The sequence below is a fragment of the Corvus cornix genome, chromosome 10 (genome assembly GCF_000738735.6).
Source record: "Corvus cornix cornix isolate S_Up_H32 chromosome 10, ASM73873v5, whole genome shotgun sequence".
NCBI lineage: Eukaryota > Metazoa > Chordata > Aves > Passeriformes > Corvidae > Corvus > Corvus cornix.
This window is the reverse complement of record NC_046340.1, coordinates 14,820,213-14,846,934: the sequence shown is the minus strand read 5'-3', so window position 1 is coordinate 14,846,934 and position 26,722 is coordinate 14,820,213. Positions and strand designations below refer to the sequence as shown.

General features: G+C 39.3%; 3 protein-coding genes across 12 annotated transcripts in view; 2 read left to right on the top strand and 1 right to left on the bottom strand.

Annotated features, from left to right (window-relative positions):
* The window catches only part of TJP1 (tight junction protein 1), a 190,353-nt gene extending 188,333 nt beyond the window's left edge, over positions 1-2,020 (bottom strand). For 2 of the 8 annotated variants that reach the window (XM_019280873.3, XM_010390809.4), the window contains exon 1: positions 1,584-2,020. In XM_019280873.3, the coding sequence (XP_019136418.1) occupies positions 1,584-2,001 (418 nt within the window). In that variant the 5' untranslated portion in view covers positions 2,002-2,020. The remainder of the gene's footprint in view (positions 1-1,583) is intronic. The other 6 variants (XM_010390808.4, XM_010390810.4, XM_010390807.4 and 3 more) reach the window with 5 other exon arrangements.
* A 3,391-nt stretch (positions 2,021-5,411) lies between these two features.
* Positions 5,412-21,026, top strand: TARS3 (threonyl-tRNA synthetase 3). Of its 2 annotated transcripts, XM_039557705.1 has the most exons (19): positions 5,412-5,683; positions 6,387-6,479; positions 7,907-8,097; positions 8,647-8,770; positions 9,885-10,006; positions 10,768-10,885; positions 11,519-11,583; positions 12,283-12,361; positions 13,575-13,721; positions 14,338-14,436; positions 14,749-14,915; positions 15,426-15,588; positions 16,218-16,355; positions 16,791-16,868; positions 16,968-17,068; positions 18,223-18,327; positions 19,144-19,216; positions 19,925-20,039; positions 20,158-21,026. In XM_039557705.1, exons 1-19 carry the CDS (start codon positions 5,432-5,434, stop codon positions 20,304-20,306), a joined length of 2,379 nt encoding a protein of 792 aa, XP_039413639.1. In that variant the 5' UTR covers positions 5,412-5,431; the 3' UTR covers positions 20,307-21,026. The 2 variants fall into 2 exon arrangements, 1 of the variants encoding a protein (XP_039413639.1); XR_005602785.1 differs by lacking the exon at positions 19,144-19,216 and having other exon boundaries at positions 20,158-20,249.
* A 462-nt stretch (positions 21,027-21,488) lies between these two features.
* TM2D3 (TM2 domain containing 3) lies at positions 21,489-26,588 on the top strand. 2 transcript variants are annotated; one of them, XM_039557708.1, is made up of 6 exons: positions 21,489-21,913; positions 22,800-22,895; positions 23,681-23,838; positions 24,372-24,546; positions 25,117-25,192; positions 25,482-26,588. In XM_039557708.1, exons 1-6 carry the CDS (start codon positions 21,826-21,828, stop codon positions 25,645-25,647), a joined length of 759 nt encoding a protein of 252 aa, XP_039413642.1. In that variant the 5' UTR covers positions 21,489-21,825; the 3' UTR covers positions 25,648-26,588. The 2 variants fall into 2 exon arrangements, with proteins under 2 accessions (XP_039413642.1, XP_039413641.1); XM_039557707.1 differs by having other exon boundaries at positions 22,797-22,895.
* Positions 26,589-26,722: the final 134 nt, after the last annotated feature.

Below are 26,722 nucleotides of genomic sequence, written 5' to 3'. Positions count from 1 at the left end.
CAGACAGAACGGATTGGGGACGCTGTTTCACCAGTATCCTTTACTCTTTTGGAAATGTGCGACATTGGCTTTCTCCTTTTTCTCTGTATCTCTTGTGATGTTGTCAGGGAGACAGGGTCCTTGACTTGCACCCAGTTGCTGAGGCCATCCCCCTTTAGAGCAGCACTACCCCCAAACCTTGTACCCACTGGAAGATTGAAATCTGGTCTGTGACAGGCCCCTGCACAATCTGTTTAGGTGGCATAGAACAAAAATCTCCCTGCACTGTTGCTTCAGTTAATTCAGAGGAAGCCCAAACTTCATTCCAAAGAGCGTATTCCAAAATACCTGGCTTTATAATGTATTTATAATCCATTGTATTTATATTTATGTGCTTTTTCAAAAAAATGATAGCATAAAGAGGCCCTAAGTAGCCTTTTTATAGCATGGTTGTCTGTGAAGAACATTGTACATGTATTAAAATCCCTAACAACATTTGTGAACCTCCTTTGATTTTCTTTTTACTGCCATAATACCTTACTGTAAATTGATATTGAAAAGTTACATTAAATGGGCATCTTTTCATAATTAAATTAGGGTAAAATGTCTGTTGCCTTCTCATGTAATTAGAACTCAAACTGTCAATTTTAAAAGTAATGAGGTTGTCAAGAGAGGACACAATCTATCGCTATTTTAAAGGTCAGAATTGTTTTAGATTTCAATTTTTCATATTTAGTTTATTAATATTTTTATGGAACTCAGACTTACTTTTTTTATTTATAAATAATTGTGATATTAAGGTGTTTAAACCTGGTGCTGAATGGATCAGTGAAAGATGTGACTATTTTAATTAAATTCTAAAAGGACATTCTGTATATAACCTTTGAGCACAACCCTGCAGTCATTGCTGAGAAAAACTCTAACTGACTTGATAGACTGAAATTTAGAATATAACAGACACAAAAAATAAAAATAGGTCAGTAAGATATAATTGTAAACACTCTACACATTTTTCGCATTATCTTTTCTAGTATCTGGCAAGACATTGTTCCGCAAATAAGTACGGATAATGCCTGATGTCCAAATAACGTTTCGGTTAACTTCAGTTGTAGTGTTGATATTTAGTAATACAATCCTTTTTCATGCAGTTGTTTACAGACAGATACAACAAATAATGTGACTTACAAGAAAAATGTGAAAGGGATCACTTACTCGGGCATTATCCCTATAGAACTTCTCAATCTATTTTTAAATATTTCAGAAACGGGAAGGAACGTAATCAGTGTTGCATTTCTTATCTAAGCATTATCAATAATACTTAGAAATCCTTTCCCCTATTCTGACTTTTATTTATTAGTAGCAGCAATTTGAACATTCAGCATTTTATCAGTTTAAATATTCTAACAATAGAATGTATTTAATATTTTTTTCTTCTGATTATTTTCTCTTTTATAACAAAGAAACATAAAGGCAGCAAATACTGTATCTGGTTTAATGCAAGAGAGAAAGTAAACACTAATTATAGCAAATAACTATTAGTGTCAAAGGATTGCAAGACATTACCAATATACACTTAAGCATTTCAGAGCAGACAGTGACCTTACCTTCATAGCCAGGGAGAAAGCAAGTCAGCAAGTTAGGAGAGACCTCCTCCAAAATGGAATAAAAGGCAGAGAAAGCACCTGGGCCTTTTAAAGAGAGTTTATCTAGAAAATATTCAGTTCTCTCCTTGTAGCTCTCCTGGGACCAAATGTCTTTGTATTCCTCCAAGGAAAAGACTCTCTTGTAAACCAAATATGACAGCACTTTGTTCACGTCCAGCTCTTCCAGTATTTTCTCTCTCTGATTGCTTGGGATTTCAGAAAGCCACTTTTTCCTGTTTTCATTTTCTCCTTTGGTAGATTTTGCACAGTTATAAAACCAAGATTTGGCTGTTCTTCCAAACATTTTGATATTTAAATAGAAAATATAAAATTCTACTTCTGCATTTATTGTGCAGTATTCAGTATGCAAAATAAACATAATGTGGATGGCTAGAATGCAAATACATACTGCTGTCTGTAATTATTGTAATTCCAATGGAATAAAGAAGGCCTACATACAAATTATAAAGAAATCCAGCTCAATGCCTGCAGCCTCCTAAGAGGATTACATTACACTAATTAGCCCTTTACAACTGTTAACAGCTTCTGAACCGTAATGATGAGACTGAGAATTGCTTAGTTACTGTTACTTTTTAATTCTGTAACTGATCTTCAAAGATATCCCTTTGCAAAAAATAATTCATTCTAGAAGACAGCTGATCAAACTGAAATAATCTGTACAAGCTGGTACAGGACATAAAATAAAGCATCCTTTGTACACTTTAATTTTATATTCCTCAGAGGCCATACCCAGTACAAATGCCCTCTACTTCTTGCTCTTCCATAAAATATTAGCTTTAATATGCAATGGAATTACACATTTAGAAAGCATGTTTCTATAAATATTTTGTAAACATATATGCAAAAAGGTTAAAAAAAAAAAGGTTACAGAATATGACCTTTTTGTGAAGGTAAATACATAACTATTAAGAATAGCAACATTTCTGCATGTTTACATTTTTATGGCTTTTCCAAGCAAAATAAACCATGTAGCGTCCATTTCCTGAGCCAGGTTTACCAGTGGAGATTACTGCAATCCCAGTGGAGGTGTCCTGCCACTGATAATCATTCACTGAGGATCACACATTACATAACCTCCCTTATGCAAATGCTCCTTTGTATGTGGACTTCTCGGTCTTGTTTTCATACTTTCTGTCAACATAAATTCCCTGTATAGAAAAGCTATGAATACTTCCTGCCTCCTCCTCCTCCTCCTCCTCCTCCTGTTTCTTAGTCTATTTTTTCTATTTCCATTACTTCCAACTGATAATGCATCCATGGCCTAGCTCGTGTGGCCTTACCTGCACTTTTCTGAACGGTAATTTATCTGTTGTGGAGCAAACAAAAATATTTTGCCAAGCTTTTAGTCAAACAAGTTTTACAATATTTTCTGTTCTTGTGATCTTAAGATGCAACTGCTATATTCTCCTGTCAGGCTTCTTTTGTTGCCAAAATTTCAAGTATTAATCAGTTAACATTAAACTTGACCACTGACCATGTCATAATTCAGGAATTTTATTGTGTTTGTGAACACCCAGTTAGCCAGCGAGGCTTCACAGAATTGTTTGGCAGCAGTGCCTGTCACCTTGTGGTTGTTCGCGGTTACAACAAGCCTCTGTGTGACACATCATCTGGAGCAAGGACCAGTGGGATTATGTGTTATTTGAAGCAGTATTAATGGTCCCAGTTTACAATGTTATGGCTTATTGGCCATAGCAGTGAGACTCTCACGCTTCTGTGATCATCTCAGGTAGAGCTCCCTGTGCTCTGCACAACATCACACACCAGAGAGGACCATCTGGGGGAAGAGAGATGGTACAGAGCAGCTGTTATCCTAACCATGAGCCATCCTAACCATGAGCCAGGGACCACAGCTAAACCAGGGTCATCTTCAGAGGGAAGAGAAAGTAGCCAACCTATGTGGCAGATCTTCTAGGTAGCCTTGGAAACAAGCAGCTCTTTAATTCTTAAAATTCCCTCTAGATTTTTAACATCCATTCAGGTAGTACAATTTTTTTCTCTCTCCAAATTGTTTCTGTCTCAGAAATTCTAGTAAAATTAATACCACATTATCTCAGCAGGTAAAAGATTCCGATAAAACCTGGTATTCTACATATGTTAGACAGCATCCTCTGAATCAGCCTTCTCAGCCTCTACAACTTTGGAGTGTCAGTTTTCCATTACTTCACTAAATGCTAGAGCAAGCCCAAAGTTACATGTTTTGGGTTCGTAAGGCAGTACCCAAAGATGAGATACAGGGGATGTAACCTGAACACATTTCTCAGAGTTTCATTTGAAAAACAAATCTGTGTTTATTTTATTGTGCTGATAACACTGCTTGTCATCAGTATCCTAAGCAGAGTAAGTAATTCTGCACAGTAGTGAATCCAGAAATTGAAAGAACAGGTAACCTATCAAATTAATAATGAAGTGGATTTCTAAAGGAAGCTATATATTATGTCTTATTTTTACACCTGCCAATCCAACATCAAAGATACATGACCTTGCTGTAGTGAGGGGTAGACATAGGTGTTGTTAAGTTGCATCTCTTCAGAAAAAGAAGGAAGAATTGGTGCAAATCTAAAAAGTGTATAGTTATCAGTTTGCTGAGGTATATTATCATATTTGTGACTATACACTATAGGAGTGTCTCTGGACTTGATGCACTGAGTAATTTACTTTTTTCTTCTAAAGGAGTACAATGTTTTGAGCCAGAAATGTCCCCATTATATTTGTTGGTAAAAGAATATATCCTTATAATCTCAAATGTGTTCTTACAAAATCTTAAAGTCACAAAGAAGAATGGGCGACATCATAGGAAATGTATCAAGTTGCAGACAATTACAAAATTTGTCTCTCTGCCTTCTCACATACCATACAGTTATTTCCCGTTGAGTAAATAGAAGAATATAATGCTAAAATTCTGATTTGGCAATTGCCAGAATTCTAATAAAAATCCACACCTCTTAAAGTCTGAGTACAGGTTAAAGGAAAAAATTTGAAAGTGTGTGTTGAGAAACTGAACACAGAGAAGTGGGTGTGATGTACAATAAAGGGAGGAAACTAGATAAACTGAAGATGCCAAAGAAGTATTTGAGACAAAAGGATACATAGTGGGAATACAAGATTTGTGATGCAGAACTATTCTTTTCCCGGGGTCAAAGAACTGAGGTATTTAACTGCAATGACCTGTAAATGATGCAGCACAGACTGTGCAATAGGAGTTGTACAATCCTCCCAAGCTCTGAGTCCTAACACCCGGCAACTCAAACCTCTTCACATTATTTACCTTGGTGCTAAATCCTGCGATTTGTGCTAAGATGCTGTATAGTTTCAATCAGCCTAATTTCGTAAGAAATTGTGTCAGCAGGAAGCATCCACTACAAATAAGCTCTGGCAGTGTTTATTTGATATTGAAGTGAAATAAGGATGCAACCTGACCCACACGTTTTGACATTGATTTGTTTCATAATGTGTTAAAGGAAAGACTGGATGTGGCATGTGGTGCCGTGGTCTGGTTGACACGGTGGTCCTCGGTCATAGGTTGGAATCGATGATCTCAGAGGTCTTTTCCAACCTAATTGATTCTGTGGATATCGACACTTCCCAACTGCTCACCGGCCTCGGGTACGTAGATTAATCAGCAGCACATCAGCGAGGGCTCCAACGAGCTGTTCGCTCAAATAGGAGAAGGAGCGATGGGAGCAGGAACGCCCCGGACGGCCCCGGAGCCGCGCCGCGCCCGGGCGGGGTCCAGCGGCAGCGGGCGGGGCCGGATCGGGCCGGGGGCGGAGCGCGCCGTGGGCAACATGGCGGCGGCGGCCGCCGAGGCCGTGGCGCTGCGGTTGTCGCGGCAGGAGCGGGAGCTGCGCTGGCTGGCGGCGGAGGTCGGCCGGCTGAAGGAGCCGCAGGAGCCGGACTGCCCCGGAAGCGCCAGCCCCGAGCTGCAGCGGCTGCGGGCCGAGAACGAGAAGCTGCGCTACCGCCTGCTGCACCTGCGCCGCAGCCTGGCGGCCGAGCTGGGCCGGGCGGCGCCGGGGCAGCCCCCGGCCGGCGGAGAGGTAGCGCCGGGGCCGCTCGGAGCGGGGACGGGACGGTGACCCCGGGATGGCCGGACCTCCGCGGGCAGGAAGGGACGGGACAGGGGCACTCACGGAGTCGAGCCGCCTGTGCCCAGCCCACGGGAGCTGACGTCTGTCGCGGTGTCTGCCCGCAGCACTGGGCCGTGGTCTCCACCTTTGCGCCAAGGCGGTGTGTTCATAGAATGGTTTGGGTTGGGAAGGACCCCAAAGATCATCTCTTTTCAACCCCCTTGCCGTGGGCAGGGATATCTTCCACTAGACCAGATTGATTAGAGCCCCATCCAGCCTGGCCTTGAACACTTCCAGGGATAGGGCATCCACAGCATCTCTGGGCAACCTGTTCGAGGTATCACACCACTGAAAGTTGCTGTTACTGCTCACTGCTCCGGTTTGGTCTCCTACGGCCTCGCTGGGGCTATTTTGCTGGTGATAGTTGTAGTAGTAAAATTTGGGGAATTGTGTTGAGAGGACTTTGCTTGGTGAGCAACATTGCTGTGTCTGCAGAACGTCAAAAGAATGAATTTTAGACGAGTCATGATAAGTCTTTGTACTAAGGACATACCTTATTCCCTATAATGGCCTTTTTAGCCCATTATTATACTGGTTTGGTTTGCTTTAATGATTGCTGGAAAAAATCTTAAAGGTATAGTAGGGTTATACTTTGTATTATCACTGTTTTCAGAAAGTCTCCAGTGCAAGTCCAACTGATGTGGTGAATCAAATTGAAGAGGAAAAGAAAAAAGAAAATGAAGCTGTGAACCAACACCAGAATGATGTAAGTGGTTCTTTAATACCACATAATAATAGGAGTGGTTTTTGGCCAGGTTCAGAAAAGGTGCTCAAATCTGAAATACTTTGCTGTATTTTGAAATCCCAGCTTTTGGGAAGAAGGCTTGCTATAGCACAGAGAAAAAAACCCCACATTATTTAAGAGCTTCATCTTGCATTAGTAGAGTTACTGATACATTCTTAGATCTCTACTTCTTATGTAACAAAAGGACTTGGGTTATTGGAAAATAAAGGTCATGATTCTGTGGTGCCTAAGGAGACTGATGGTTCACAAGCACTTAAACAGCGTTCATGATGGCTGAAAGAATGTTGGCAGCACTGCTGTAGTACAATAGAGCTTAATAACTCACCTTAATCTAAAATACAGGAATCTTCATGTGAACTGTCTTGTTTGAATCTGGGGCTTTGAATGTAGTGGCAGTAGTGAGGGCTTGTTGGAGTGATCCAAATTTTGCCAGGACATCTGCCAAATGCAAATTTTGGGCCAGGAATATAGGCTGCTTTCTGAGGTCCAACTCACAGACCCATTTAGGCCCAGATTGATGAAAATGCATGGAAAATTGGAAAACCACTATAAAATAGTCAGCAATTTGGATGGGACTACCCTGTATATATTATTTATGAATGCTTTACTGAATTTTAGTATAAATTCTACTACAGTGAAATCTGGACAAGTGTACCGGTTTGGCCAAATTTAGAAATATATCCTCTGAGAGAAGGCACAACCACCCCTCCCCACCAGGTTCGGGAGAAAAATAAATTTTCTTCGAAGGAAAGTGAAGAAGATAAAACTATTTATTTAACAAACACCCGGGAAAGGAAAATAAGGTTAAATGGTAAAATCTTTCACTGTGGAGGAAAAACCTGGGAAAGTGTTCGAGTCCTCCCTTTGGCCTCCTCGGAGCTGGGGCTTGGGCCGGGGCCAGGCCCTCTGTGCCCGGTGGAAAGTCCTCCCGATGTGCTCTGAGGTTGAAAGCAGTCCAGTAGCAAAGGGAGAAAATCCGGAATTCTAGAAAAGGAAAAGCAAAGTTCAACTCTCAGTCTCTCTCCGGAGAACAAGAAACTGAAACAACTGGCCAAAAGCTGACTGGAAAACAGCAAGCCGGGTGCTTCCTCGCTCCCCTGCCGCAGCTGGGGAAAAAAACCTGCTGTCTTTATGTGACCTTGAACGAGCTGCAAACTGCTTTGAGAAAGTTTTGCTCAGTTTTTTCCTTCCCCCTCTCAGGCTCAGTTTAGAGGCATAGAAAGGCACAAAAATTAATTTCTGGGCATAGGCACCGATATGGGATACACATCATAACGTCACCCCAAGACAACAAGTTAGAACCCCTGGGGATGCATCAACACTGTGAATCCTATTATTCTCTTTGTCTCATGTATATGTGTGTGTATGATCTAATTTATTTCTTACAGCTCCAGTGTGCACCAGGCTTCATAGAAGACAGACTGAAGCTTTATGAAGCACTGAAGAAAGAACATGATGCTTTGCTAGCTTACAGAGCAGCCAACCAGAGCAAATCTATCAAAATTACTCTGACAGATGGAGAGACGGTTGAAGGGGAATCTTGGAAAACCACGCCATATCAATTAGCTGTAGGAATTAGGTAACCTACACATTCAAAGAGTTGTACTTTTGTAGTGCTAAAACTGTTACTATCATTTGTCTCTTACCTTGTTGCATAAAATACGTCACAGTCAGTGGGTGATGGCTCCCTTAAATTGGTTTGCTTGGAAAGCATTGGAACTTCAGCTTCATGTAGTAGAAACAGCTGCTTAAAGTTACTGTTCTGAGTGATGCTTGAGGTTCTGCGCTGGGATCATAATGCTTGCTTCCAATTAATAAATTTGTGAGACTACTAGGAATTAAGAGACGTGAAGTTTTGTGAGCTAGCAGATACTGTAGAACCTGTTGCAAGGAGCAGTCTTTCCTTCAGATCCCCAGCACTGAAAACTGTTGAATGAAACTTCCTAAGACCTTAAGGTTCTATACCTTAAAAGTAGGCAACTGTTTAAGAAGACCACAGAAACAAAAGTTTAAGACCTTCAGGTTCTACAAGATGTGGATGTAGCCTCATGGGGTTTAGAAATCTAAAGTCTTTTACAGATCTGAACCTAAATATTGTTGTCTCTTGTCATCTTTTCTATTTCTTTAGTCAACTGTTGGCTTCGAATGTGGTCATAGCCAAAGTGAATGGTGAGCTCTGGGACCTGGACCGTCCCCTGGAGGAAGATTGTACTCTAGAGCTGCTCACCTTTGATAATGAAGAAGCCAAAGCTGTGAGTAAACACTCTCTGGTTTCTGCTTGATTAAAGAAACTAACGACATAAAATTGATGACAGAATTAAGCTTTTAAAATACTGAATTAAAAAAAAAGCCACAAAACTATTCAAGTAATGTATTTCCTGTATTCAACAAAGAAGATTAGATACTAAGTGCGTCTAGTCTGAGAGTGAATAAAATCTTAGTGTTCTTTTCATCCTTCTCTTTTACATAAACAAGTTAGTTCATACAGTAGGTCTTGATTTGTATGCTAATTTGAAACAGTCTATGGTTTGGCTCAGTGCATTTGAAGATCAGACTGTGAAAGCAAAGTGAGGCAGTCTTACCATTTTCTAAAAATTGTCTAATATTAGACTTGAGTCACAAATAAAATCTACACCTCCTTGTGCTGGCACTGTTTATTAGATCCTTAAGTAGGCATATCTTAGTCAATTAAGCTATATATATACTTAGCAACATGGCCAAGATTTTTCTTTAATGCTATTCAGTCTGAAGCTTATGTTATCTTTATATACTAGAGGTGGACTTCAGTTCTGTCAAATAATTGTTCATGTGATTAAGCTTGTTGGAGGCATTTCAGGAGCCTGTAAAGTCTTTATCTCGTAGCAGCAGCTCTGAAATAGTCTGAATTAATAAGAATTCAGAACATCAGACTGGTATTGATCTACTGTATTTGTTGTTGGCTTCCCTCATCTGACATTTCAGGTAATGTAGTTTACAGTCGCAGTAATAAATGTACTGAATGTGAACAATAGCAACTTAATTGGCTGCATTGCTTTAGATGTCATTAGTGGTGCATAGACTTCAACTGAAAATACCTTATAAATGAACAAATACAGTAAGTACTAATTTGAAGGAATTGTGCAGAGGTATAGTCATCCTCTTTGAGGCTGGAGTATGGTGGACCTTTAGTGCCACATCTGCCATTATATTAATCATTTAGAGGACTTCAAAATGAAAAGATAAAATTGTTTTACTTTTCTCAAAATTTGAACAACATTGGTTCCAGTCTACTTCCCATCTGCAGATACACCTCCGGTTTGTTTTTTCTTCTTTTTAGTTACCCAGTGCCATTGACCTCATGGTTTGCTCACCTGACTTCATTTACAGGTTTACTGGCATTCCAGTGCTCACATTCTTGGAGAGGCCATGGAAGGATATTTTGGGGGCTTCTTATGCTATGGACCACCAATTGAGAATGGATTTCATTATGACATCTATATTGAAGATAGGTAAAATTACAGTGTCTTAGAATTTTAATACTCTATATTAAAGCTCAGTACTAGAATTATTTTGTTTGTTTCTGCATGTTAGAAGTAAAGTTGGATCTCTAATATGATTTGAAACTGAGTGTGTGTATATATTTAAATTCAGAAGCAGTGTTCAGACACCTGCTCTGTAAGAGTTGAAGCTGTTCAGTGTTCTGTGGAAAAAATGCCATGTGTTTGACTTAAACTTTCTGAAGTTGCTGTGAGGTAAAGGGGGTGGTTTCCTTGAAGAGTCATGCAAGTTTGGTTTCCAAGGGCACAAATGCATGTAAGTTGTATATGTGTTTACTACTTTTCTAATCCTTGTGCACAGCTTTACAACTCTGTTTTTTCCTTGTTTATCTTTCTGTAGGCAGGGAGAATACTGAATCTGCATGAGCTGATAAACTGGCTCTTGTGGCTGGATTGAGCCTTTTTTCCCCTTGGTTTGTTTTTTCCTTAAATCGTATGAATATTTTGAGCTATAGGTCTTCCAGACATTTGATCATGTCAAAGACTGTTCTGGGAATGATTGCAGTGGGTTTGTTCAGGATGGTACTATCTGTGTTTCTGAGTTTAATAGTTAAAAATACAGTCGATTGTAAGTAACTAAGAAAATACTGTGATAAATCACACCACCACATTCCATGTTTTTTGAATTAGACCATTAGAAAGTGGTCACTTGAAAAAATGGGAGTATCAAGATAATTAATTTATATTTCTTTTGCCTGTGTCTTTTTATTTAGAAGTGTATCTAGTACTGAATTCCCACTACTAGAGAGCTGTTGTAAAAATATCATAGAAGAGAAACAGGTTTTTGAAAGGCTGGAAGTCAAAAAGGAGATCCTGTTAGACATGTTTAAGGTAAATCTTTAGAGTAGCTGTGGATCTGGTACAATGATCTTTTAAAATGTAACTTTTGTGAAATATTGCATGTGACTGACTCGTCAGAATAGGACCTGTCTAGTAAAACAAAGGAGAACGGTACCATCCTTCTCCCCCTCTCCATAGACCTCTCAGGTGTTCAGGATGCTTTCAGGCACTAATAAAAACAATTTTGTACTCCACAAAAAAACACCTCAAGCTCAATGAAATGACAGACAAGTAAACAAAAGGCATACATTTCTTCTGGCCCACTTGTGGAAACAGGTCAAAAAAGACTTTAGCTCTAGTCCTGTTTTATTCAGTGAATATTGCCAGTCTCACTGTACTGTGGGATTGCCTTTCACAAGTGCTTTGAGGTGTTCAGATGGTAATCACAATCCTCAACACACCCTCAGGGGAGTTAAGATGTTTTTGTCTCTTTCCCCTTTGCTTTTGCAATTCTTGTGAGAAATATATGTGGGGGGTTTTTTTGCTTTGTTTTTTTTTTTGGTTTTTTTTTTTAATTAGGAGTGTCTTTCACTGGTGCACTTGTATGATTAATATGTAATTTTAAAAGAGAATTTTATTATCCATTTTATTGATGTTTCTGGCTTTTTATGTTTCCACACACAGTATAACAAGTTTAAGTGTCGTATCCTTAATGAGAAGGTGAAGACACCAACTACCACAGTATACAGGTAAAATAATATACTTGAAAGGTATTATAAAGTATTTTTATACCTAATTAATTTAATTTGAGAAGAGAATAATTTGTTGGGTGTTTTTTTACTCTAAGTTCTGAATTCTTGTGTGATTGGGACTTAAGTTTGTAATCAATATTGCTATTTATGTAAAGTGACATATTGTCTTTCTCTGCTGGGACTGATTAGGTCTCAGTTTGTGGACAAATGTCAAATTCAGTTTTTATTCATTCCTTCTGGTTTCAGTAGACTGATTAAAATAAGTTACCACCCCTGACACTGGCTTGCTGCATAATGGATAAAGCTAACTCTAGCTCAGTGTGGGGTGAGGAACCTGCTCATGCAGTTGCTTGTTAGTTGGTTGGAAAATGGCAAAACCATTTTTCTGTTAGATGTGCGTAGTTTGAAGTTTCCTGGCCAACTTGAACAAGTTCACACATGGAACTATATGAATTGGCATATGTATTATGATGCTCTTGATAATGGATCAAATGTGCTGAGCGTTTACTGAGTGAATATTCCACTTCAGGTAGAAGGCGCAATTACATTTAAGGTGCACTGAATTTGCTGCACGCTGCATATTTCTATTTACTGTCATGTTTGAATGTGTCAGACATGAACTTTTGTGCCATTAGTGACTATTGAAAAATGTTGTTGCATTGCTTGGAAATGAACTCATTTTCTTTTGGCATATAGATGTGGTCCATTGATTGATCTCTGCAGGGGTCCACATGTGAGACACACTGGAAAAATTAAGGCCCTTAAAATAATTAAGGTAACTTTAAATTAACTGTACATTAAAATAAATTGTCAGTTGATTTATTTATATATTTATTTTTCCTGAGCTGATGTATCCTAGGATTGGTCCTTTCTATTGTTTTCTTTGCTTACTGTACAATAGTTCTTAATTTCTTTCCCAGCTCCCATTGTAGAAGTAGAACTACTGACTTTGGTCATTGATCTGCTTCTGAGGTTTACTAATTCTTGACTAAGACAATAGTACCTCAGTGAAGGTTACCAGCATGTTTCTTTATTAGAGTATTAGTGTAACATGCATGTTTAGACTGATGAAGAGCACTGCAAAAAACTGTAGCTATTAGAGACCAGATTAGCTGTGGAGCCAATTCTCCCGTGCACAGGAGAGAAGTGCAGTGCCTAAGCTCCTGTGGCAGGACTGTGCCACCATCTCCAACCAGCACCGCACTTCACAGGACAAGTGTCCTGGTTAGTCTGTACCAGCTGTCACATCTGAGTGCAGGGGGGTGTGTATGCTCTGTTCTGCAGTAAATGAACATCCAAGGTACTCACTGGGTCAGAAAATAGTATTTTGACCTTGTCAGATGGTATCCTTCAGGTACAGGAGATAAAGTGGACCCTGGCAGATCTGGAAGTTAAAAGCTGCGGTTAAAAAATGGCATTGCTTCCAGGAAAGGCAGAGACAATGTTTGCAGAGGCCTCTGAATTTATGGTGTAGTTTAAGTTACTCACAGATACTAATTTTGGTAACCTTATTAGACTGAGCTCTTTGGAACATCCATCATTGTGGCTTTTGCTGGCTTCCTAACTGAAGTGCATGGAACTCTTGAGTTCCAGGGATTAAGTGGGTAGAGGGTTAAAACTGCTCACATTTAACTGTGAGAGTTAGGTTTGTTTTGCCTTTTGTGTTTCCCTACTGCATTATGTTTTCAATGTAAACAAGTGCTGCCTTTTTAGAAGCCATAACATGAAATAATAAAATAAGCCATGATGTGAGTTAAAGCGAGGTACCTAAGCAGAATAAAAATGATTTGACCTGTCACTTCTGTTTGTCTTCTGTATTAGTGACTAAAAGGCACTGCAAGTCTCTTTGTATTATAAACAAATGCTGAAGAATTGCATATAATTCTTTTCCCAAGGAAAAATATAATAATGTTTGAATGGGTTAGTGTTTATCCCTCTTTCCCTGATATTATGTAATATTATCTTAAAATATGGGATTTGTGTATCAGAGTTCCTCTACATATTGGGAAGGAAAATCTGAGATGGAAACTCTGCAGAGAATATATGGAATATCCTTTCCTGATAACAAAATGATGAAGGAATGGGAAAAAGTCCAGGAAGAAGCCAAAAACCGGGATCATAGGAAAATTGGAAAGGTACACTATTCCACTGTCTACTCTCTTTTATACTTCTATTATAGAATTCGTTCTCTTTCCTTGTATTTTAGTTTTGATTTTTTGTTGTTGTTTTTTGACAGTTTGAAAGGGAGTCAGTTCTAAGTGCTTCTTGATGTCGCTTACATTTTAAAATTTTAATTCTACAAACTGAACTTGTCACTTGCATATGAATATTAAACTAATGTTGGGAAAAAGCTAATGGCTTTAGTCCCTTGGTTTAGGGAAATAAATCTTAAACCTATTAATGTAAAGTCTTTGCAGATCCTACCTAAACCACTCTATTCTTCATAGAAGAGAATTTATTAGGAAATTGTGTAAATAACATGGTTTGGTCATTCTTTATAATAGGTGTAAATTTGGGGACATTTGTATTTACATAGTCAAAGAATCAAATGGAATTCAGTGTTCTTACAAACTTTTAAGAGTAAGAACTGCAGATAAATTAACTGGTGTTGCTGAGAACTTGTAGACCAGAGATCATCTTGTTGCTGCAATATTCCATCTTTGCAAACAGTGTCTCAATGTGTGTGAAGTAGGTACATTCTGCAATTCTTTCTGAATTGTTGTTAGAGCATTCTGGTTTTAATTTACCTAGGAGCAAGAACTCTTCTTCTTTCATGATTTGAGTCCTGGAAGCTGCTTTTTCCTCCCTAGAGGTGCCTTTCTTTATAACACACTCATGGATTTCATAAGGGTGAGTATATACTGATGTAACTCCTAGCAACGTGAATATCATTTGTTGATCTTAAATGATAGCACTGACCTATCCACAGAAAGAGAAATGTCTATGTATGTAAACTTATATAAGATTTTCACAATGATTTTACAAATCTAACCTTTTTGAAAATAAGGCAGAAGCTGTGTTTTTCCAATTGTGCAAAATCTACACTTGCAGTAGTCCTTTAGTCTCCCTGTAAGTTGCCATCATAATACCACCATTAAAAAGAATCAAGCTTTTGCTTGTCAAAAGCTCTATCACCTTTTAAATGTTGCATTTGTTCTATAGGGTGAATATCGCAGGCGTAATTTTACTGAAGTTGTATCTCCAAACGTCTTCAACAGTAAACTCTGGGAAGCTTCAGGACATTGGCAGCACTACAGTGAAAATATGTTCTCTTTTGAGATTGAGAAGGAAGCTTTTGCCCTTAAACCCATGAATTGTCCAGGACATTGGTTAGTACTCTCAATTGGAAAACTTACTATTTTACTTCATTTATCCTTTGTGGGGCTGAGGAGAAATAAAAGGAGTATTAATACATGCTATCATGTATGTTTATGATAGACTGCTAAGCCAGTGTGTCCAGAGAACTTCTCTGACAGTGTCCCAAAGCAGACCTTTGCAGTAAGTCTGCACTGAGCTAGGTTTGTGCATGCTAATATTAGTCTGTACCGCTAGTAAATACCAATTCTCTTGGATGGAGGTGGGCATCAGATGTGGTGTTCCAAGAAGGTAGAGATGAACCAGTTCTGATTTACTCCTGCAGTGTTTTTTCCCAGATGGTCTTTAGCAGTACATTGAGTGGCGTGCTTTTTCTGTTTGCCTGTCTTTCAGGATGTAGACAACCTGAATGAGTAAATACTTAAAAATGTGATTACTGTCTATATTGAGCTTTGTTTATTTCTGTGTTGTCTTAAATCTTCTGTAAGAAGGATAAAAGGAAGGTTCTTCCATGTTCCTTTTAGCTTGATGTTTGCCCATCGTCCCCGATCCTGGAGGGAATTGCCTCTGAGACTTGCAGATTTTGGAGTTCTTCATCGAAATGAACTCTCGGGCACTTTGAGTGGCTTGACTCGTGTAAGGCGTTTCCAACAAGATGATGCTCACATCTTTTGCACAATGGAACAGGTAAAAAGAAGCACCTCCTACATCCCCACCAGTCAACCAAAAAAAGACCCAAAAAACCCTTCCCTCTCCCAGTGCAAACTAGCAGTAAACAAGAAAAAAATCCCTGAAGTATTTCAACTCTTGCTTCTTCCATTGTGTAGCATAATGCTGCTTTTGATGGGGTTTTTTTCCTACGTTATTCCTTTTATTTAGGAAGATGCATTGGGTAATTAGATCCCAGAAAGTAAGATTTGTTGCATCTTCCATCTCCCTCTGCAAAGAAAAAAGCAGTTGATCCCATTGTTTTCTATAGTAATGCTGAATAAAAACTTTATTTTGTCAGTAATGCCATAGATTTTAGTGGAGCTACATGTATAAGTTGATGCACTTTTGTTCAGGATACAACTTGGCTCCAGAACCTCATGCTTAACAAAAATACTACTTTTCTTGCCATGCTTTCAAGCCGCAACACCTCAGATCTCTTTTTGCCCAGTACCTGGATTTGAGTTTGTAGGATTTTCAAGTGGTTTTTAATTCTTTCTTATTTTGTTTAATGGACTCTTATATTCTGGTTATGAGGAATTCAGTAGATTCAATTACAGTTTTATGTAAGTAAATTTTAACATATTTTAATATGTTTTATGTTTAAGATTGAAGAAGAAATTAAGGGCTGTCTTGATTTCTTGAAGTCAGTGTATGCTGTCTTTGGCTTTACCTTTCAACTACATCTTTCTACAAGACCTGAAAATTATCTTGGAGATTTAGAGATCTGGGATCATGCAGAAAAGGTAATTAATTTAAAAGCAAACAAAAAACCTCTTAATATTTGTATTTGCAGAGGTAGATATTTAACTACGTTCTCCCATGCTGCATGATGAAATTGCTTAAATCAGATGCTAAATATTGCCCTTAGTGGAAATTCTTGTAGGAAAACATCACATTAAAGCTGAAGTTCTATAGAAAATCAGAACTTCCAGATTCTTACTTAGCCCCTTATCTTGAACTAGTTAGATTTCTATTTTTCTTTTTTTCTGATTAATCACAGTAGTTATACAAGGAACTACTATTTCCAGATTATGTATCATAAATGAACAAATCCTTGAACAATAGGGGTTGTACTGCCCTTTGACTCCCTTTGAATTTCAAAGGCAAATGCTTTGATTTCCAGTAATGAAAGGCCCTTCTATACCTTTTTAAATTACTCTTTCATTTATTATGGTTAGCAACTTCAAAACAGCTTGAATAGCTTTGGAGAGCAATGGAATTTGAATCCAGGAGATGGAGCATTTTATGGTCCTAAGGTCAGTGACTCAGCATTTCAATATAACTTCGGGAGGGACAGAAATGCAGATGTACTGCAGGCAAACTATATTTAGTAACTGTATTATTTTGCTTCACAGATTGATATTAAAATCAAAGATGCCATTGGTAGGTACCATCAATGTGCTACCATCCAACTTGACTTCCAGCTACCCATTCGGTTTAATCTGACTTATGTTGGGTGAGTGGTTAAGCTAAGTATCTTCCTTTTAAAAATGAAATTAGGCAATAGCTTTCATTATCTGTAATTCCCATTATGTACTAATGCTGTATTGCTCACTTAACAAATGGTTAGCTTGTAAATCAGTCGGCTGGTAGGGAGGGCAAACACCCCCAGTGAGTAGAGGACCGAGTCATGAATTTGAAGATACTTACTCAATGTAATAGCTGACTTTAATTGCAAATGCAGGAAAATCTCGTTATCTGTCTTGTCTGCCAGTTTTGAATATTGTTATGCTATTTGTCTATTTTTGCAATTTTGTTATGCTAAAAACCCCTCAGCTGAGTCAGTTTTCGTTTTCAGCCTAGTCATTGTGTCTCCTTGGATGACATGGCACACAAGTTCAAACATGCCCTAAGGAGCAAGTATGTTTGTACTAAGTGGTTCTTTATTTTTATCAGGTTAGATTAGTTAACTTTGAACATAAACCAAATGCAAACAGCTTTTAGTGAAAATCTGACTTTGGTTTCCAGCTACGGAGAGGGAGTTTTATCGACTGAGCAAATTAATCTTAGTGCCATGTTGACCTGAATACTCATTTTCTGGGTTGTATTTCTTGCTGTGTTTAATTTTTGCATATTATGAAGATGGGCAAGATAGAATAAGAATATTTGTAATTTTTTCATCCTTCTGTATATTCTACAGTAGATGTCATAGCTTTTTTGGTAGGTGATAATACTCTTATGAACTGGCTCTTTTTTTAAAAAGCCAGTTTTTTAAATTACAGGATCGTGATTTAAGCTAAGTAATGAACAGTAAGGGCAGGTAAGATCCTGTTCAACAAAATAAAAGCAAGTTGTAATGGAAAGAGAGTACAAGGAAAAACATAAAATATTAAAACGCACAAAAATAGTGCTGAGTCAAGTGTCTTCTCAAATTTAAGAGTGTCTCTGTCACTACCTATAGGCATTATTTTAAATCACTGTGGTTATGCAGAATTCCTTTAAAAGCCCAGCTAACTTATAGTACGTTTTTAATAAAAACAGTATATTTCTCATAAGTATAACTAAATGTCGTCTTTCTGTTAAAAGTAGAATCAAAAATATTAGTAGAATTTACATGTATGTGAGCTAAGATAATTTTATTAAAAAAAAAAAACTTGATTTTTTTTTCAGTAAGGATGGTGATGATAAGAAAAGGCCAGTGATTATTCACAGAGCTATTTTGGGATCTGTGGAGAGAATGATAGCTATTCTAGCAGAAAATTATGGAGGAAAATGGTATGTGGCACAAATGGAATTCTAAGAAGTCTTTAACAATGTAGAAAGTGCATATCCTTCCTATTGTCCCATATCTTATAATGCAAAAATAATATCCCTAGAAGTTTCCCAAAATTAGTTGGTAAGATCACAAGAATAGTCCAATTTTCTGGTCTGAGTTGTATGATATCCATTTATTAATAGTTTATTATTAGAAATTCAATTTCATGAGACTGTAGAAAAAGAGCAAAATAATGCAGAAATAGGAATTGTAATTGAATGTGTAAGTTCTGCATTATTCTTGTTCCTTTTTTCTTAAAAATCATGCTTTTGTACCAGGAGGATGTCAGATGTATGTAAAGCAGTTATTTGAGTTGTTATATACACAGACATGCATTAGTCCTAATACATGAAATATTTTTTGTATTTCTAAGATTGTTTTATCTTGAGTAAGATCTGAAGATATTTCTTCATGAATGTATTTAAATTATTAAGGAAAGGTTACTTCTTATTTTCAGTCACGTATCTTACTGTCCACCTTTCACTGTAAAGTTATAAATAAAAGTGAAAATTACACAGAAAAAACTGTGTTTAAAGTTGTGAAGTCAGCTGGCAAGAGAACAGAAGGTCCAACTCCCCCATGTGTCATTTTACTGAAATCAATCTATTTACTATTTTATGTGAGCTTGAAAAGAGGGAGATAACACACTATCTGACATCCTTAGCTAACGTAAATAAGTCTGTAAAGTACAGAAATTATTATTGTGAAACATGACTGTGGCTGTGACTGGAAATGTAAAATGCACCTTTATTTCCTATTTCTCCTGTGCTGGCCAGGCCATTCTGGCTGTCTCCACGGCAGGTCATGGTTGTGCCTGTGGGCCCCACCTCAGAACAATACGCCCAGCAGGTGAGAGGAGGGCCTGCCTCCTTATGGCAGCAGGCAAATTTCATAGATCCTTAAGTACTTGTCCTGGAACAGGGAATTAATGCTTAATAATTCTGGAGACATGTTTGAGGGGAGAGGTAAATTTTTCAATACAAAATTTTCAGTCTAAAATTTGTATATGTCTGTATACATATACAAACTTCAAGTATTTTGGCTTCTTTAATTATGTGAATACTTCTGTAATTATTAAAGGAAAAAGTATCCTGGATGACAAACCTTAGATAACTAATGCTTCATTACAGTACTCCCAGCTTTAAGTAGGCAGAGCCAGTTTCTTCCATTTCCCACCATGTATATTCTTGACCACTTCACTTTTGAACCGTGTTTGGTTTTACCCTTCTCCCTTGCTTTCCTTTTAATGCAAGATTGTGTTTGTTCCTTCTCTTTCTCCTTTCTCAGTCTGAGGACAGGTTTTTGGCATGCAGCAGCATAGCAGCACATGTTTGATATAGATGTTATCTTGTATTGTCTTCCAGCTGGGGTCCTGCTGCGTGTGCACGTTTCTTCAGATACTTCATTGAATTCCTTGTAATCATTCACAAGAACGAAATTATGCATGTACATGAATTAATTATTGGGAGAGATCAGTAATTACAGCATTTACAAATGTGTGGTGTAAAATATATAGTAATACTAAGAGGGTTTTGGTTTGTTTGGGGTTTCTTTTAGGTTTGCAACCAGTTCTTTGAAGCAGGATTTATGTCAGATGTGGATCTAGATCAAAGTTGCACATTAAACAAGAAAATTAGAAATGCACAGCTGGCTCAGTATAACTTCATTTTAGGTAATTGACGCATCTTGTATTTCTGAATATCATTTAAGTTTTAATGTTGGACAAAGTTTGTCTAGGCTCATTTTCTAATGTAGATTGTCTGTTTAATATTTTGTGCTATGTCTTGCAGTGGTTGGAGAAAAGGAGAAAGCAAATAATGCTGTCAATGTCCGAACAAGAGACAACAAAGTTCACGGAGAGATTTCAGTATCTTCTGCTATTGAAAAACTCAAGAAATTTAAGACTTCACAAATTCGAAATGCAGAAGAAGAATTCTGATGTTGCTGTTAGGAAAAAAATTATTAGCTGCCTATGTGAAATGTTTCTTTGCTCCTGCACAGCAGTGATGCTCATTGGAGAAAATTTTCAGTTAATGGATACATAAAATAAGCACATGTAGCACTGTTGGTGCTCCAGGAAAAGCATGAGCGGACCGATGCACCTGCCAACTTCTTTAACAATCGCATGGGTTTCTGATCTGCCTGAATTGCAGAATGCTCATTTAGAAAGTCCTACACCTCTGACATGGTGGGTTTGCTGTGGAAATAGTAAGTCAGGGCTGCACAGTGTTGGGGATCAGGAGGCTGGGAAGGGCAGTGGATGCTGCTGGGGGTGCTGAGCTCCCTCAGTCACAGAGCAGGTACGTGCCTGTGACCTGGCATCCAGTGCTTGGCAGTGGGGTAGGTGGCCCAGGAGCAGTTTGGATTAGGTTTTTTTCTAACTCCAGATAGTAACAAAAATGGTAAGGGGGGGGGAAGGGACACAGGGGAAGTACCTTGGTTGTTTCAGAATGTGTGTTCACAGACTATAAATACACTGGAGTCTGTTGGAAGTCTCAGTGTGACAAGGCCCTCATGGAGTTGATGGGATGACTGGTTGCTGTAATGGTGGTTGCCAAGAATGCAGTTGAATTACTGTAACTGTGTGTGAAGTAGTTTATTTTTTTCCTGTTTGCTGTTGTTTTGGCTTTTTCCTAAAACACAAACTTTGAAAAAATTTTCTGTGTGTAATTTATTACTGTATTCGCCAGGAGTAGTTAGAATGCTAAAAAGGAGCAGAGGACAATTTTAATTTTAAAACACTTTGTTGGACTTGAAACTGGCCATATTTCTGTTCTGTTTATGCTTAGAAATGATTTTTAAAGTTGCCATTGCAGGCAATTGAAATGGATTTTTTGAGAGATTAATTTTTACCTTTTTTTTCACTTTCATATGCTATTACTTAGTTAAGTGTATTGCGCAATTATCTAAGCTATTACAGCTCTAGCTGTGATTTAAATATCACAGCCATGAAGCAGAAACTACAATTTAGTGCATAAATATCAACATAAATACAAAGCTTATGTTTTACTTCTGTCTCACACTCGTACAGACCTGTGTTGAATGGGTCTGTGTTTGGTTTTGTATTCATTTGGGTTTGTGGATCTGTTTTTATCTCCTGCTTCTAAAAGAAAAAGAAAAAAAAAACATTGAAGGAGCAAGTGCTGGGAAAGCTTTCTGTTCCACTAGACAGAATTAACATGGGGAGTGGCGGGTGATTTTTATTTCTATTTCTATATTTTATACATACATTTATTTTTATGGACTATAGCTTACGGCTTACGTGCTCCATGTGTGATGTATTCAGCCTGCAGAATTCAGGTTCCGAGGGCGTTTAACAGCGAATTTCTGGGTTTGGCGGTGTCTGTTCCCGTGTGGGGCCGCTGTGGCGGTGCCGCCTCCCGCGCCCCCTCAGGCCGGGTCGGCCCCGCCCCCGCCTCGCCCCTGGCGGCAGAGCCGGGCCCGGCGGGCGCACCAAGATGGCGGCGCGGTGGTGGCGGCGCGCCTTGCGGGGGATCTGTGGGGCCGCGCTGTTCCTGTCACAGCTCTCCGTCCTCTCGGGCCGTGGTGAGTGTGGCCGCCGGGCCGAGTCAGGGTGCCGGGGGTGGTAGAAGAGGCAGGGGTTCCGGCTGGGGCCTCGAGTGGGGGCGGCTGCCCCCCGCGGCCAGGGCTGAGCGCGGGTCCGGTTGCGGAGGTGACGGTGACCGCGGTGGGGTGTGAGGATGCGCTGCCCCTCCCCTGACTGGGGGCGAAGCGGGTGTTTCGGGCATGGCCGCATTTCGTTGTGCCCACTCTGTGGGGTTGGCGTTGAGGTGCTCGGTGTCAGGGCAAGACACGGGCCAGGCCCTGCTCACCAGCTCGTGTGCTGCTCTATTATACAGCACCTTTTGTGCCTGCTCTTTGTTGTGAACGTGTGTGACCCAAAACATCCTGGGGCTCCTCGGCACGGTCAGGGTGGGTGGTGTGACGAAGCTGCCTGTCCTTTCCTCCGTGCCCGGCGGCTGCAGTGAGGGCTCGGCGCGGGCTGGCACATCGCGGCTCTCCGAGCCATCAGTCGGCGGTTCTCGCAGCGCCTGCACCAACACAGCCGTGCTTGCCAGCCGGTTCCTCTATTCCATCGTGCCGTCAAACATTTACTTGCATTGTTTCATTAAATGGTATTGCTCAGTAGCAAACACTGCTTTCTGAGCAGTGCTTTAAATTCTCATGAATCAAAAAATAAGATTGAATGGAAATAAATACAGTTCCTTGTCTTAAAGGAGCAATTCCATTCTAATGCTCTTTCTAATGTTTAGCATAAATATCCTGCTATTAGTAGAACAGGAAAACAGATTTTTTTCTAATCTCATTACACTTTCTACTTGCATTTTCATTTTAGAGTTCTGAAATCAAACGGTGAAGATGAATTTTGTTCTAGAAATTTCACTTTCTCCATGTTTTTGTCTTGTAGCAGGATCTTTGATGACGACAAAGCTTTCACAGCCACAGTCTACATTGGCAAAAAGCCTAACTTCAACAAGTACAAATGCTCCCTATTTCAAAGCATTCGGTAAGGTATTAGGCTTTTTTGTTTGTTTGTTGTCTGTGGGTCCTTCTCAGAGTCTTGAGGCCAAAAGTTCTTGAATTGGGTCTTAGAAACCTGTACATGATTTCACAGTGGTAAGAAGCATTGTAATGTAACACATTATGAATTACTCTTCAATGACCATTACAATTACTTTGGGTTATCTAATTAGACAACTGGTCCATATAAGAACTAGAAAATGGTAGGTTAAATTGCGATTGTGGTTCATGTGGTTTATACCCTTCAGGATGGTGGAAGTTCTTGAAAGACTCCAGCATCCTGCAAGAACTTGTTCCCTGTCCACCATCAGTACAGCTTTGTAGCTTGCTGTGGGTGCATCATGACTGACAGAAATGCTGTTCTTGCTGGCAGTTTAGGAGGTGATTCTGTACACATACAAACAACAAATGGCTGAGCTAGCTGCAGCCCTAATTAGAGCTCAGCTCAAAGTAGGTTACCTGTGTCACCCTGCTGCTATACCTAAACTGATTACTTCTGCTGAGGAGTGCTGGCTGAGGCAGCACTAATCCCTGTAAGCTCAGTCTTGATGCTGTGCTGAAGTGTTGGCTGGTGTCCTCTATGGAGCCCTATGGCTCCTCTGGTTCTCACAGCGCAGGCTGGGAATGCTGTTCCATGTATAGTGAGGAAAGCCCTTTATACCACATCAGTGCATGTGTTTGTGAATGTATATGTATAAAAAATCATTTATATACTTTAGACTATTTGGCTTTTTTTACTCAGTTTCTTAATTCACTTATTGCACCTTTCAGAAAGTACAGAAATTCCACCTTACGTGACTAATTGTCCCAGCAACGGGCTTTGCAGTAGATTGCCACCAGACTGCATGACATGTAACACAAACTATTCCTGTATATATGGGAAGACAGCCACTTTTGATTGCAAAGTCAAGCCACATGTTCATTGTGTTGTAAGTAACCTGTTACTCTTAACCCTAGATTTAAGTAATTAAACTGTGGTATCTTGTCTTAAAAAGCTGAATATTGGTTTCCAGGTTCTGATGTAGGCAGGTTTGCAGTTCTTTGATAAGTTTGATCACTCACTGTGGGCTGTTGAAAAGGCAGGCCTGCCCTTTCCTGGTTTGCCTTTCTTGCCTTGGATCTTTCAATTACCTGGCCATGCCTTTGAGTTAAACCACTCCAATCATTTTGAGAGTGAGGAGGCTAAGTATCTGACAGAGCTACAAACTGACCTTACAGGTGAGACTGAATCAGTCCTCCTTTTGGCAGCAGCCTTAGGTTGGTGGAATCAGGAATGTTAAATTTGACTTTGGTACCTCTTTGGTGGTTTTCTAATGTTGATTTTTGTGTTCTATAAGAGGTAGCAAACAGAACAGTTGTTATTTTGCCCAAAATGTCTACTCATGAAATCTAATTTGATACAGCACACAGATTTTTTTTTTTTTTAAATACTATTGAAGTGATAGTGCTGTCCTTTTTACAGGATGATAATAACCACGAGCAGGAGAACTTTACAATTAACATGACATGCCAGTTTTGCTGGCAGCTTGCCACAAGTGATTATGTCTGTACCAATTCCACAAACTGTATGACAGTTTCCTGCCCACGACAACGGTACAATGCAACTTGTACGGTCCGGGATCACATCCATTGTCTAGGTAAGGTGGGCAAAGCCAGATTTCTCTGAAGAATTTCTTCACATAGTTTGTAATGGGTGAATACAAAGATTATTTATGTCCTTTTGCAATAACAGCCTGCGCCTTGATCAATTTCCTGTACTTTTTTATTGCTACATTTTCATTTTTTAGCATATTAGCAACATCTAACTGGAAACATTGCTGTATTATACTGTTGTATGCTGTCACACCAGAGAAAACAGTTGTTTTTATTTCTGTCACCTTGGATGAGTTAAACTTACTTGAACACCACTAATAGAATCGATACCAAATGTCTCTGTAGGCTAATTAAAAAAAATTATGCTGGTTCCACCCAACTAGTTTAATTTTCCCTCTATTTGTTCACTGAATTTTCTGATATGGGACCAAGACCGATGGAACAGAGAACTGTAGGGTATAAATGAGCTCTTGTGTTGACAGTTGTTTCTCAGTCAGTGTCAACCCTTTTAGACTCCTTTTGGAAAAATATAGTGTCGTCTTCCTTGTAATTTTCTTCCTTTTTATATGATCTTTGTTTATTGCGTTAAGGTTTTAATATTTTCCAATGTTTAGGTAACCGTGTCTTTCCTAAGATGCTCTATTGCAACTGGACTGGAGGTTATAAATGGTCTACTGCCTTGGCACTAAGGTAAGCAGGAACTACTGGATAATGTCAATCTAAAACAGGTTAGTTGTCTTTAAAATCTTCAGGTTCTATGGTTTTCTCCCTGGTATATTTTAACCAATAACTAAGAATTTACTGAATAAACACTATTTCAGATAGTCTAGCTTGGAATGGGGGGCATAGAATGCATGATGGGTTCTCATGCGAGAGTGCTGGCTGTCTTCAGCAAACACAGCTGGAGGAAAAACACTTGGATATCCAAGCTCAGTTCCTCTAAATATAGTAATAATTATTCATATTTTTATTCTTATAGCATCACCCTTGGTGGATTTGGTGCCGATCGTTTCTATTTGGGTCAGTGGAGGGAAGGTCTGGGAAAACTCTTCAGCTTCGGTGGACTTGGAATATGGACACTAATTGATGTGCTGCTAATAGGTGTTGGCTATGTGGGACCTGCAGATGGATCTCTCTATATTTAAATGTGGGTGCAGTGTGTTTCAGAGAGGAGTCGTTGCCTGCAAAGGGCTCTAAATAAAAGAGTGTGGAGGTTTGAGCCTTTAAGGTAGAATGAAGAACAACTGTTTGTTCTATGTGCATACATTTTAATGTACAGTATCTGTACTTGGTTTGCCTTTAACTAAGGTCAAATAAAAGAGTAGATCACTGAGTAAGTTGAAATTAATTTCATTTCTTCTATGGACATGGTATTTTTCTATGAAAAAAAGTTGAGCAGCTAACCAAATTCTCCACTGTGCTTGAACTTCAATTATCTGTCAGGCCCCCAAAGAGCTGCAAACTAACTTGAATATTGGATTGTTTACTAAATATTTCTATGCTTGAATTTAACTCAAAAGCTAACTTCCCTAAATGTGTCAGTATTTTTTTTTTTGTATTTGTGGGAGGATAATTTATTTGCGTGAGTTATGTGGGTAGTATGTAAATCACCATGTTTTATGATGTTAATTACATTAACTTCTCGGTTTGGGACATAGCAAGAGCTAATATCTGCTTAGGGATTCGACTTTAAATTGTGTGGGTTTTAGAATTAGATTGCAGTAACACTAAAGGCTAAATAATAAATAATTGAAATAGATTTTTTTGTTTGTTTGTTCCAGAATAACTTTGTTTCAGTTGGGTTTGACCTGCATATGGGTGAAAGTTACAGTTGCTGTTCTTGTGCTAGCAAGCTTGCCAAATTACTTTAAAAAGGGGTCGGCAATATAATCAATGAGTTTGTCCACTTAGGACTTTGTGATGCGATAATGTAGCAGACTAGTGCCATTACTGGACAATAACTTCGTGTAGTCGCGGTGGATGCCCGGCCGTTCGTCGCCCGGGGCTGGGGCTGTCGCCGCTGTAGCGCTGCGGTGCCGTCGGGCTGGAAATCCTATGGCTTGAATAAACTGCGCCTTGAAGCTTTCCTGGCGTTGAGTACTGGCAGTGTCTGTCGCGGGCTGGGCTCGGTCCCGCTGCGCTGGCGCGGGGCGGGAGGGAGGGAGCGGGGCGGGCGGAGCGGCGGCCCCGCCCCCGGCCCTGGCCCGCGCTGTGCAGGGG